The 14,205-nt window shown below is 36.9% G+C and overlaps 1 protein-coding gene and 1 long non-coding RNA gene across 5 annotated transcripts in view; one reads left to right on the top strand and one right to left on the bottom strand.

The window, feature by feature from the left end:
- The window catches only part of LOC133101927 (uncharacterized), a 337,779-nt gene extending 336,265 nt beyond the window's left edge, over positions 1-1,514 (bottom strand). Inside the window, exon 1 of the long non-coding RNA XR_009702790.1 lies at positions 1,335-1,514. This is a non-coding gene — a long non-coding RNA (uncharacterized LOC133101927). The remainder of the gene's footprint in view (positions 1-1,334) is intronic.
- The window catches only part of STXBP5 (syntaxin binding protein 5), a 169,079-nt gene continuing 155,889 nt past the window's right edge, over positions 1,016-14,205 (top strand). For all 4 annotated transcript variants that reach the window (XM_061206752.1, XM_061206751.1, XM_061206750.1 and 1 more), the window contains exons 1-2: positions 1,016-1,526; positions 2,843-2,940. In XM_061206752.1, coding sequence (XP_061062735.1) covers positions 1,371-1,526; positions 2,843-2,940 — 254 coding nt within the window. In that variant the 5' untranslated portion in view covers positions 1,016-1,370. The remainder of the gene's footprint in view (positions 1,527-2,842; positions 2,941-14,205) is intronic.

Raw genomic sequence — 14,205 nt, 5'->3', positions numbered from 1 at the left:
GCCCTGGAGCCGTTTCCCTTTGGCATCCTCTTCCCATTCTAGCAGCTACCTGCCATTGGCCATGGTTTCATCCTACCAACAGTAACAGCTACAGGAAAGAATTCATTTTTCCCCTTCTAGGTTCATCTCCTTTCCTGGTACCTTTCTAAGTCTGTCATCCCCTTGCCACAGACATAACCGTTGTCTAGACGCTGTTTTTCAAAATCCAAATCCAAATCAATCCAAAACAAAGCCCATCAATAAAGCAACAACAATAATATTGCAGCCAGCAGCCGGGAGTGTGTGCCTCATTTAAAGGTGAGAATATAAACCCCCGCTTTAATGACCGATTTTGAAATAAAGGATTCCTGCTGCTTGTTAGTCATCAACATTTTTACTCTCCCAGCTGCAGGAAAAGCAGCTGCATCCTCTGGCAAGGCGATTGAGATGGGAGAAATTTAGCCACGGTCTGGGATTTTCGCAGAGGATAATTTAAGCCCCAGCTCCCCTCCAGTGGCGGAGGAGGGGGTGGGTACGAGCGGTGCGCATGCTCAGCAGCCCAGCTCCGCCGAGGCCCAGCTGCCGCCACCGCCGCGGCCGGGGCTGTACCCGGGGCTGCCGCTGCTCCTCCGAGCGGGCGTTGGTGCCGTGTGCGGAGGCGCCCTGTCAGGCGAGAGGGAGCGGCCGGGCGGGAGCGCGGGCGGCGGCGGCGGAGCCTGAGGAGGGCAGCCGGGGCTCTGAAGGAGCGAAGGCGGGCTGAGCCAGCCTCGGAGGAGCGAGGCGGAGAGCGCGGGGACCCACCCCGGGCGCCCTGCGTGCGACGGCCGGAGGGCAGCGGCGCTGAGCGGGAGGGAGGCCGACCGGCGGCGGACGGAGAGCCGGCGACCCCCGGGAGGAGGAGAAGCAGGAGCGGGAGGAAGCGCCGAGGAACTGCGGGGCCCGGGTGGGCGGCGGGGCCGCGGGCCATGGACTCGGCGGCGGCGAGGGCGAGCCGGGGCGGCGGCGCGGCGCAGAGTCAGCCCGCCGCCAGGTGAGGCTGGGCGGAGCGGGCTCGGGGCGCCGCCGCCACTGCTGTGCCGCCGGGCCGCGGAGCGAGTCGGCGGCGGCGGCGGCGGCTGAAGCGGCGCCACAGCAGCCGCGGCGAGCAGCGGCGGCCTCGGAGGAAGAGGGGTCGCCGCCCGGGGTTCTGGCGGCCGCGGCTCTCTCGTCGCAGTATATTCTGTTCGGATTATCTTTTGCTTCTCCCCAGCTACCTCCTTCCCCTCAAACTCACACTCTGTCCCACTCCTCCGCGTCCTCGGTCGAAGCTGCCCTCGGCCCGGGCTGGTTTCCCCCCGCTTGGGGACGCCCCTTACCTCCCCTCCCGGGCTGCGGGGGACCCCGTCGAGACCATGAGGAAATTCAACATCAGGAAGGTGCTGGACGGCCTGACCGCCGGCTCGTCTTCGGCCTCGCAGCAGCAGCAGCTGCAGCAACAGCACCCGCCTGGGAACCGGGAGCCCGAGATCCAGGAAACGCTCCAGTCCGAGCACTTTCAGCTGTGCAAGGTGAATGGAGCGCGCAGCCCGGCGCAAATTGGGGTCGTTTAAGGGGCAACTCAGGCTTTACACCCGAGTCGAGGGATAGAGCGCCAATAATAATCATACGTCGAATAATGGTCTCGCTCCTCTAGCACACTTTGCTTGGTGGGCTATTTTGGAGATTGACATCATCTTACTCCTTTTCGTTGATTTTCACGTGCAGCAATCATTTCAAGGTTGCTTCTAATATATTATACTGACCTTTAATTCGTATTCTTAATCTTATGGCTTTTATATTCAAGCATTTTAATACATAATTCACTGACTTCCAAGTTTCCTTTGGGAACAGTGTCTAATGAATATTGTTTATCAAAAAGCCAAACGTGTTCAACTAGATATTTGCTCATCACTTTTCCCTTAAAATGTGGTAGGAGGCTTAAAATATGAAATCATAGGGTCTTTCTATCATTGTGTTTGGTGAAAAAGTTAGAGCTGTGATTTTTGCCTATTAATGGCACGACAGTTGCCATAGCGGTCTGTAATTCAGAAAGAATGATGCAGCGAATTAATTCACCAGCTGCTCAATGAGAAATACAAACTTGTGTTGGTATTAATACCAGGCATTCATAAGTCAGAGTTTCTTAAAAGTGTGTACATACTTTTTTGCCCCAGTGTCCTAAAATTATTAAGGATTTAATATCAAAATGCAAAATATATATGCTGTGTTTATTTTCATTCTGTTACCGTTGCAAAACGATGAGATAGATGTTTGCTAATTGCTTTACTGAATCCTTAAAGTAATTATGATAGCATTTCCTTAGAAGTACTTGTATTTAGCATCCAAATAAAGTAATGATGAAGTTATCACACTTGAAAAAAAGCATGAATTGCATTTTTAAATGAATATACAGAATTTTTGACCACTGCAAACTTCAGTAATTTGTTCTCAGACATGATAGTATAGAATATTAAATTTTCTTCTAAAGCCTACCACTATGATGGAAAAGCAGAAATTTTGACCACTGCAAACTTCAGTAATTTGTTCTCAGACGTAATAGAATATTAAATTTTTTTCTAAAGACTACCACTATGATGGAAAAGCAGAAATTAAGATGTAACACTGGGATAGTTTTTTTTTGTTCGTTTGTTTTTGGTTTCAGATTCTATGTGCATAGGTTTTTGTTTGATGTAGACTTCATAGTTGTTTTTTTTTTATAGCAGTGCATGTATATGTGTTTTGCATCAATTATGATTGCTTCTAGGTCTAATGCCTCTATTGACTTTTCTGTTTTAAAACTTTGCTTTCTGCCTTGGTTGCTGTGATGTCACTTGCCCATCCCTAGACTGTTCGCCATGGATTTCCCTATCAACCCTCAGCCCTGGCCTTTGATCCCGTACAGAAGATCCTGGCAGTGGGAACTCAGACTGGTGCTTTAAGGCTGTATCCTTTAATTTAATTTAATTTTATTTTTTAACTTTTGCTGTATTCTCCCCAGTCCTTCTGTATTGCTGATTAGTTGCTTTTCCTGTTTAATGCCGAAGAAATGGTATGATCAGGTATTATGTGAAATCATGTGGTTGTGTCTTTCCCCGTGATTATACTTGCATGCAGGTTGTATGTTGCTGTGATGTTTCTCAGCTCAATTTATAGTAGCTAAACACGTATCCACATAGAGTTCTAAAGTTTTGCTATAATAATTACTGTCTTTGCAAGGAAGTAGAAGTTTCTAAGGGGAAATATATCTGCTTACACTAGTGGTCTATTGAACGGACTATGTTGAGGGTGAGGTTTAAAGACAGTAGCACAAGGCACATTTTATTTGCTTTTTTAAAAATATTGTGCATGGTAGATGTTGAAATTATGACTGTTTATTATTCTAATGAATTAGAGGTTGAATTTGAATTTGTTTCTGACTTGTCCATCTAGAAAAATCATTAGAAAACATAAGTTTTATATAAATAGTTATGAAGTATTGCTATTTCTAGAAGTTTTAGAGCATTTTCTTAGTATAATGCAGATGGAGAAGTGTACTGTCTTGATACGTTTTCCCTTTCATGGTCTATGTTTGTTATGTATATGTAAATACTGTTAGGTTAGCTGTACTCTTAAGTATTAGTATAGAGATTAATTTTTCTTGGTTATGCATGAACTATAATTGTTTTGTCATAGCATTTTTTTCCAAATACCTACTCATTCTTCAAGACAGTTTTTTCAGTCTGAACAATGGAGAATACTTCACAATTCCTCTCAAACTATTTAACTTGAAATAAAATCGTGTTTACTTTTACTATGATATTTACCCATATTAACCTAAATGCCCTTATTTTTAAACTTAAACATAAGATTTTAAAAAGAAAATGCTTTGTTCATCCATCAGTAGGATATCTGCTTCCTACATATTATTGAAGTAACATGTTGATAATAAATGGAAAAAAACACTAGATGATAAGAAACACGGAGGAGCAGGAAACTTTACTCCCCACGTGTTAGATTTATCTGGCTCCTGAGAAGGAGGAGGGGAGCGTGCATTTGAGTTAAACATGTGTCTTACCCTTTTTTATAATCTTTTAAAATCTTCATTTCAAAGTAGTGCTATATGTGGTATCAGGATATTTTATTTGTGATCAGTGTGCTATGTTCAAAATGCTTATAAAAGTTTTCACTGAATTGTGTTTCTAAGTGAAGTCTGTCATTCATAGTAAATACCAGTAGTGCACTCATACCTGTAAAAACGGTAAAATCTGACCAGGCTAGATCTGAATCTGTGAATTTCTAAGACAGTATATCTAAATAGTTCTTACCCAAATATCTAGATAGTTGACACTAAAATATTTTTTACTTCAATTGTATAGATATTTTTATTCCGGTATCCAGTGATCAATACCTTCTAGTTTAGGGCTCCTGTTTTAGTCTTGTGAAGATGGGAGTAAAATTAATTTCGGTAGTGTGGGTACTAAGTGTTCAGCAAAACCCCGTGTAGTGACATAGTGTGGTATTGGATCCAGATGGACTGTTTAGAATGAAAAACAATTTTTTTTTTTGTTTGCAGCAAAAGAGTATCACCTCTGGACTAAAAGGGAAAAAAAAAAAAGTTGAATTAAATCAGTTATTTTTAGATTATTTTGGTTTTCTTTTAAGTGGGTTCAATTTTTACTGTTTTCCCAGTTGAGACCCAGTGTGGTCTCAGTTTTCTTACGGTACATAACTCTTTTCTTTTAACAGCCAGTCTGCTCCTTTTATAGCTTAATATAATCATGAGTACCGCAAGCAAGGCTGATTTTATAAAATCAAATATTTTTCTTAGACAAGACTTTTTACCCCTACTGCATTTGAGGAATTAGTAAATTACACAAAGGGAGAAGTTAAAATTAAAATGTTAGGCCTAATGCTAACTGTCAAATGAAAGCAAGGATCAAGTGTACAAAATCATCACTTATATGTCTTTTGCTTTTATACATTTTTTATAGTTAAATACTGTATGAAAAGTGAATCTGTAATTTACAGTTACACTCTAAATTTTTTTAGAACCTCTCTTACTGTATTTACAGTGAAGTTAGGAAAGCAGTTTACCAAATATATTTTTACTTTACCTTTTTTATGAGATTTATATGAACATTCCAGAGTGATAAATTGGTTTGCCTACCAGTAATACCATTAGTCATTCCTTCTGTTAGGTTTAAGTAGGAGATAAGCTTATGAGCTTTATTATGGCTTTGATTTGTAGAAAATCTAAAGTAAAATAGAAATCTTTCATTTATTTTAAAGTAAAATAAAAATCTTTTTATTTATCTAAAATAAAAAGACTAAGATATTTTTATGTAATTTCCACATATGTGGCTTAAAATTTGTTAATGTTCTTTGTTTTGAAAGCTAGACAACTATAGTTTATTTCAAAGCTCCATATTGGTTTAATGTGCAGACTTACTGTAAGTCTCTTCTCTTGCCCTAGTTCTTTTATATTTTTCACTGTTGCATTTGGCTTCTTATAGTCCTTCTCTTCATTTTCTTCTCATATTAGACTCTTGTAGTCTGTAATACATTTGTTCTAAAGGATGTCTTCAGAGCAGAAACATACTTGTAAATAAAGTCTTCTTTCATCTAACTGTGGAGCAGAGTAGGAGGTTTTCAAAGGTGGGACTGGGTTATTAGAATTTGAATTGCATGTCTAATTTAACTAATAGAATGTCTTCCTAAGTGTTGGAGGACTATACTAAGTTATCTATTTTGAGGTTAGAAAAAAAATGATGAAGAATTTACATCTGATATCTAATGTTTGTAGACAAGAATTGTGAAAATCTGAATCCTTAAACAGTATCTGACAAATGATGAAGCAAGATAAATTTAATGTATTTGCTGCATTAACGTATAGCAAATGGCTGATGTCATTATAAACATGCTTTATGTTCAACCTTTTTGCCTTCCGGAGTGAATATGAGGTTGGAATGGACTTACTGATAGGAAGCAGGAAAGCATAATTTTATATGCCAAGTTGTACAGTAGTGATTTAATTATCTTAATTCTCCTCCTTTTGCCATGTAGAAAGAGGTACAGTTTGGTTCTTCTGAGTAATCTAAGTATCAGAACTATTGAGATAAAGTAATCATCTATCCCCATATGGAATAAGTAAAGGGGAGAAAAAAGGTTCTAACTGAAGAATGAAGGCATTTCTAGTAATTCTGCTGTTGTCCTTATCTGGACTCCTGGTTTACTAGTATAATTTCGAATTGCTTCATAGTCTGTTGTAACTGTGGGCTACCCTGATCTTATTTTTAAGGTATTTTTGTCTAAACACAACAAGGTTGTTTTATGTATGAGTGTTTCAAGGACTATGCCAAAAAATGGACTTGCAAATTTACTTAATTTTTGTAAAAAATTGAGTTTTTAAGTATCAAAATTATCAAAGGATCTCATTTATTGTCTTCCTGACTTGTGGAAAATATAGTAGGCAGTCTCTGCTTTGATAAGGCATGGGCTTGTCTTTTAAATTGCAGTGTAATTTTGCTGAATGCAGGCTTACAAAATGATTTCTGTACATTGGAGTTCATTTAACAAGCACTTGTTAAGTGTTAACATTCGATTATGAATTGTGGCCTTATTTCTTGTTTGTGTCTTGCCACTAAAGAATTATGTGTCCTTGAGTTAGTTTTTTCTTACTTTTAAAATGAAGGTGCTGTATTAGATGATTTCTTCGAGAAACAACTTTGTGATTCTAAGTAGCTATATATTGTTCTAGGTGAGTATGCAAAAGAAATGAAAATATGATTCTTATGTTCAAGGACTAGAACTAGATAAACATAATTGAAATAAGAGTTATTTAGGGTCTACTGACATAACACAAAGTCAAATTACAGGGAAGTTTATTGCGTTTAATGACACTTCTGCACATTAGTAGATGAGGCTTGAGAATGGCAGGGAAGGAGGAGTCGGAAAATTATTCTAGGCTAACAGTGTGGGCAAAAGTAGAGAAAAGGGATCATGGTAGTTTAGAGGAATACTAGAGACTGCTTGGAATTGTGATCCTAATTGAGTTGGAGGGAGAAATAAGGAACCAGTAGGTGGAAAACCTTGAGTGTTAGCCTGAGTTATCTGGGTGTTATTCAGTAAGGAATCATTGTAGCTATATAAGGAGATATGCTCTCAGGAAGACCTTGTGATTTTTAGGATGATTAATAGTGCAGTGGTGTCATGGATGAAAAGAATAGAACCAAGGGAACCTTAATATGTAACTAAATCCATATGGGTAGTAAAGTGGATCCAAAGCAGGGGTAATAGAATGGGAACTGAAGGACTTGATGACTTCTTTGTATCAAATCTTAGAGGGAGCAACTAAAGGTGATAAAGTTTTCGAATACAGCACTGAGGCAATTACAAGACAGAAATGGAAAACTTGGTAAAGAGGGTGGCAGAGTAATGTGGAGTTGGAATTATGTAATCTTTTACTTTTATCCTATTGCCATTTCGAGAAGGTAGCCTAGACTGATTCTAGCTTGAGAATTTGATACGCTTTTACATTTGATTTCCTTTGGGTTGGTCCTCGGTGATTTCCTGGATTTTGTTATTGAATCGAAATAATTTAAAGTCACTGTTAGCTGTTTGGCTTTGTCCATTTATCCCTGGTCAGTGTCCCTCAGTAGTGCTAGTATTTGGGGCTGGATAATTCTGTGGGTTTGTCCAGCACACTGCAGGCTATTTAATATCCCTGGCTCCCGCTTATTAAATGCCAGGGTTACCTCTGCTGTTAGTGTGGTAACCCACATGCCCTCACACACTTCCAGGTGCTCCTGGTTGAGAACCACTACACTTTGTCCTAGTTCTTCACCAGTTAAGTAGGAATCATAACCCAACTAGCTCGTAAAGTGAGCGTCAGGATTAAATGCAATAATGTGTATGTTTTTAGGACCATGCAAGGACTGTTTTGGTGACTATTCAATATGATATTATTATAAATATGAGAGTTTTTCTATGGTTTTAATGTTCAGTTCTTTCATTCATTTATTTCAGCAAATACTTGCTGAGAAGCAGCTAGCTGCCAGGCTCTGTGTAGGAAGGCCTTAATTTCATTATTTTTGTAGCTGATGTAGTCAGTCTTCGAAGGAAAAGGTCTTAAAGTACTGTTTTTGTCTTCTTTAGAAATGGTTGTGTTCTTTTCAACCACAAGTTTCCAGGATTGCTATTTAGATGTGATAAGATAATATGTGAAAGTTTGTTTCACATAGTAGGTGATAAATGATTGTTTAATGGCTTTGTACTATAAGATAGGTAGCATTGCAATGTTTGACTTGCTGCTTATTAATTTTATTTTATTGTAATTAACAAAACTGGAAAAAAGATTTGGAAATAGATTTTTGTTCAAAGTAGTTAAAAGTGAAACAGTTCAGCTAGAATTCAGCCAAATTTTTGTTACTCTTCTACCCCGCCATCCTTTTTGTTCATAGAAGAATTCTAGTCATTTGAAATTCTAGCCGTAGAGGAGAAACAAGGACTTCGAAATACTTTTACTTCTCAACTCTTAGCTCCTCACTGAAGAGGACTTTGTATAAAAGGAAGAATGAGTACTGTGTCAGCTATAGGTTGTGATTCTCAGCGTGGATTACTGCAGCAAGGAGAATAGGCACATTTACTTTAGAAACTACCAGAAAAGGTGTCTGCCTGGAAGCAGTTATTTTGCAATGAATTTCCTGTGGAGGGAAACAAGGTATGATAGAATCTGAATGGGATTGAAAAGGGATATGTTAATTACTGGGGAATCAAGTCTGTGCTTGGTAAGCCTTTTTGCATTAAGTAAGATTGGTTTTTATTTCTGCTAGGTATTCTCTTTGTTTTCCATTTGTTTTTTAGTATAATTTGCTTTTAAAAATATAACTTGACTTTGCCATCCTGACAGAAAAAGGTAAAGGAATGTTGGAAGAATTACCCTATTAAAAGCTTGTGTTCTAGTCTTCAGACTAATTTTGGATAAGCCAACTAAAATCTCTAGGCATTAGTTTCCTTTTCTGTAAAATGAGGAAATTGGGATCTGTGATTTCTAAGAGTCCTTCCGGCTCTAGGATCTTGAATTTTTTTCTGTGGAGGATTTGGGAATGCTCTGGACCATCTCGGTCTAGAGTTGTCTTCTGATTGGTTGTTCTGAGTATCTGTTAAAGAGGGTGAAGTGTTGGACTCAATCCCATTGTGGGTCCCTTTACTTCGTACCCATTGCCTGCATTTGTAATAAGTCAGCAGATGCACAGTTGTAAACTTTTGTTTACAAAAGGGAGCAGGAAAAAGCATGTGAGATACACTTTTTTGTTGATGAAACAGCAGCTCACATTGAATACTAGGATGGTGGGTTGTTGCTTTTCCTTTGTTTAATCGGTATGGCCTCGTTAATGACATAGGAAACTTGGGCCATTTTTAAATATTATTAACAAAGTTTACTTTCCTTTATTGGGTGTTAATGGTCAGGATGTAAATTAAAATGAGATTGCTTAAAAATAATACTGGGTTCCTAATCATATGATTTTATTAATTTTTATGTAAGAAATTTAATAGAGACTAATTTCATTGACTTGCTAGCATGTAATTTGAGTAATTGTATAGTAAGTTGGAAAAGTAATAACTAGCAATGTACATGTAAATAAGTGGACTATAGGGGTGATTATCACTAAATAAAAGATAAGCTTTGGGTGTCTCTTTTTGACTTTAACTTCATGCATTGGAAGTGACACCTTATTTACAAGAAGGAAATTTATAATCAGAGTGTCAACATTGTGATTGATAATGCTTAAATGAGAATATCCTGTCCTGATTTGGTGCATTATCATCATTGGAAGGTGTATTCAGTATCTTGGGATTGCAGATTAATGAAATGTCTTTGGTTTGAACTAAACAGATGTCTGTTTAAGAATATAGCAGAATGACAAAGAGAAAAGGATGTTTTACTATACACTACCTTTTATATTTGAATGCCTTTTATTAAACATAATATAGTACTATAAAACTTCCTAGGAAGCAAAACAAAGTGACTGTTGACTTGATTTTTGTAAAATAAACTAAGAGTTCATAAACTATAATCATAAAAGACTACCAAAAGGTATTTGATACATCTCCCTTCCCTTAGTCACATGTGATGTAAATCATTCTAAGGAGAAAATATCAATAGTACCTTTGGATTTAATTACTCAAACTTCTTCCTATGAAGATGTTCAGGCTTCTATATAATAGGTCTTGTACTTGAATTTAAACCTATTTCTAATACTTATTTGCAACACCAAAGAAGAGAGACAAGTTAGTTGTCTTCCATATATTATTACAATTTTTAACATTTTTGAAAAATTTAAGTAACAGTCATCTACTTGCAGATTTAGCAATCCCAATTGCTTTAATCTCTCATTCTTTTGTATTTCATTTTAAAGAAATTTTGGATACTAGCTCTGTTTTATGTGTAACTTTTGTTTTTATTTTTGGGCTTGGGTGGAAGGAGGGGAAGGGGAAAGAATCGTTGACAGTTTATTCCTTACTACTCAGTGTTCCACAATGGGCCATGTGTTTAGTGATTCCTTAAGTCTAGAACAGCGATCTCCAACCTTTTTGGCACCAGGGACCAGTTTCATGGAAGACAGTTTTTCCACGGATGGGGGAGGGGGATGGTTCAGGCGGTAATGCGAGTGATGGGGAGCAGTGGGGAGCGGCAGATGAAGCTTCGCTGGCTCGCCTGCCGCTCACCTCCTGCCGTGCGGCCTGGTTCCTAACAGGAACCCTAATGTATTGGGGGCCCCTGGTCTAGAATACATTTTTCCCTGTTAAAGTAATCCTTTAAAGCCCAGTGCCTTTCTCTTTGTGATGTATTTTTGGTTTTAATTCCATCCCTTTTTCCACCCATGTAGCAATCTTTTTCTTAATTCAGCGTTTAAAATCTAAATTTCTACATTACCATCCTTTATACATAATATCACATAGTCATTAAATGGCTAAAACTAGTCCTTTTGGAAATTATAGCTATAATATTGAGGTATTTTTATTTTAAAATAAACTGTCAGAAATGTTACAGCATATGAGAAGATGCAGTAGAGTCCAAAGCAGTGCAAATCAGAATCAAGCAGTATCCTCTGCCTTATAAAGAGGCCAGAAGTTGGACAGTGGTCAATATACAATTATAAAATCAAAACAGAAAGAACATACAGATTCTTAAATGATTAGCTTAATATCTTCTCTACTAAAGATCATATAAAAGATGAGTGTGTGTGTGCATACAAATGAAGTAATGAAGGTCTAAATCTATAATTCAGGAGTCTGCAAACTTTCTGTAAAGTGCTAGATAGTAAATATTTTGGCTTTATTGTCTCTGACCCAGCTACTGAACGCTGCCAGTGTAGCACAAAAGCAGCCATAGACAATATGTGAAGGAAGGAGTGTAGATATTTCAATATAATTTTATTTATAAAATCAGGCAGTGGACTGGATTCAGCCCACAAGCTGAAGTTTGCCATCCCTGCTTTAGTTTATTAGGCTTCCTTGCTTTTAAATTGGAGAGGAATGCTCAGGAAGGAATTACTACTGACATTTTTATAGTTAAGTTTCATAAATTACACTTGCATATCAGTTTAATCTTTTAGTCATAAATAGAAAACTATTTTAAAGAATCAATGATATATGGTACTGCTATATACCAAGTTAAATTATTTTCATAAGTATTTTTTGATCCTATGAAAGATGCATTATTTTTCTGGTGAATTATAATTAGTATGTTAAGATGACTTATCAGGCATTGTTTGGGGACAATTCAGTGATCAGTTCTATTATTGAAGTATTCAGCTTGTTTGAGTCCTTTACTTCCTAATTTTAATTTAAAATATATTGACATTTGTAGCTTTTTCCTAATATTTTCATTAATATTATATAAAGCTATATAGAAACATTTAGATACTTTTAAAAATAAAAATGAATGTAAACATTTTATTAAAATATTGTGATTTCTTAGATGTCTGCAAATTTTGATTAAAAATAAATCATTTACACTGTGGGAGAAAATAACCTGAAAAAATGTATTAACAACAATAACAAAAAAAACTCATAAAGCTCTTAGAAGCAAATTTAGGTGCATGGTTACCTTCTTTAGGAGTCAGATATGTTGCATGTCCCTTCTTGGAATGAACATACATGGGACAAATTGAAAACATTATATCCGCCATGAAAAATTTTTATAGTTGCTCACTGTTTACATCGTTTTTCATTAGCAGTAAATATAAATTTTATTCAGTAAATAAGACTAATTTCTACTTAGTTTCATTTCTCCAACTGGTGTTAATCCTTTTGGAAGTTGTTAAATAAGACAAATGAAATGATGACATGCTGAGCATATTTCTTTATATTTACTGGTGCTATGATTTAAAAATGAGCATTGATCTAGAGTAACATTCCCTTAAACTGGGAGTGAATACAAAGGTTTTTAACTAAAAACAATAGCTAATACTTTTGGTTTTAGTACAGTCTTCGTTTGGAAATTAGGGTTTGCTAAACACATGATGTTAATTGCAAAATAATATAGACTTAGAAATTATATGGTAATTATTGTTAAATAATGTTTTATGGTTTTTGGTTGTGTTTCCCTTTCAATAAGGGCTGTCTGGAACTTCTGAAACTTTTCCTGGTGAGGTTGTCTGTAGAAGAGTGATTAATCCTACCCTTTCTTGAAAGTACATAATCTTTTCTTGTAATAGCAGCACCTCTGCTTTTTCACAGCAGTACTCTGCCAAAAGTGACTATAAATCTAGTGGCATCAACTATTGCAGTACTTTCTGCCAAATTGCTTTCCTTTTGTGTATTTTTTCCTTTTTGTCTTTTGAAAGGGAGGAAAAGTATTGAAACAGATTTTCCATCTATGCAGTCTTTGTACTGTATTTTTCATAATGTGTTTTATTTTTCTTTTAAAATTCACTTGGCCATACTTAAGAACTTAGCCATTAAGCATCTGAGAATGGATGCTGGGATAAAAGATTGTTATATGATATGTGAGAATGTATGTTCCTTTCTGTTTCTTTAACCCAGGCCATGATTATTTATGACTATATTTCATAGATGACTGAGCAAATGGTCCATTTGAAAGTGTATTTATGTATCAAAAGCCATTCTGAAGAATTGCCTGTGATAATAAATATAATTCATTTTGACCTCTTTAGAGACAGTCCTAACTCCAAAGCAGTAAATAATAAGGATGAATATTTTTGAACCACTCTATTCAAAAATAATAAAAAATTCTTATTCAAAATAATAGTGGAAGATGTAACTAGAGGCCTGTTTCAACCCAGTTAATGCTATAATTATATTTTAGTCTAGATGCTGCAATTACTTTGTTTTGATGTTTCACTCACATGAAAAGAAAGCAGTTGACTGACAATTTTTTAAATACCATTTGACATTTACTGTCAAATATTGCAATTGTGTTGGATTAAGGAAGTTTTAAATGTTGACCTATGCATCTCTCATGGTTAATTTTAGCATTTCGTTAAATTTTTACTGTAGAAATAGTGCACGTTATAGTTTTGCTTAAATAGCAGACTAGCAGGATGTTAGAATTGTGAGTGAGCAGTAAAAATTATGTCCACCCTTACAATCATCAGAATGTGGCTAGCTTCATTTCTTAACATATTAATTTTTTGGCAGACTTTACTTTTTAGAGCAGTTTTGGCCTCACAGCAAAATTGAGCAGGAAGTACAGAGATTTCCCATATACCCCTGTTCCCGCTTGGCACAGACTCCCCCCATTATTAGCATCCCCCACTAGAGTGGTACATCTGTTACAGTTGATGAACCTATATTAACACATCATCACCCAAAGTCCATAGTTTATGTTAGGGTTCATTCTTGGTGTTGTACGTACTGTGGGTTTTGACAAATGTATAATGACATGTATCCACCATTATATTATTGTATAGAACAGTTTCACTGCCCTAAAAATTTTCTGTGCTCTACCTTTTCATCCCTCCCTTTCCCCTACCTCTTGGTAACCAGTGATCCTTTGACTGTCTCCATAATTTTGCCTTTTTCAGAATGTTACGTATTTGGAATCATATAGTAAGTAGCCTTTTTGGATTGTCTTCCACTTAGTAATATGCATTTAAGTTTCCTATGTTTTTTCATAGTTGATAGCTCATTTCTTTTTAGTGCTATATAATATTCCATTGTCTGATGTACCACAGTTTGTTTATCCATTCACCTACTGAAGGA

The sequence above is a fragment of the Eubalaena glacialis genome, chromosome 12 (genome assembly GCF_028564815.1).
Source record: "Eubalaena glacialis isolate mEubGla1 chromosome 12, mEubGla1.1.hap2.+ XY, whole genome shotgun sequence".
Taxonomy (NCBI): Eukaryota; Metazoa; Chordata; class Mammalia; order Artiodactyla; family Balaenidae; genus Eubalaena; species Eubalaena glacialis.
The sequence above is the reverse complement of the archived record's forward strand: the minus strand, read 5'-3'. Positions and strand labels throughout refer to the sequence as shown.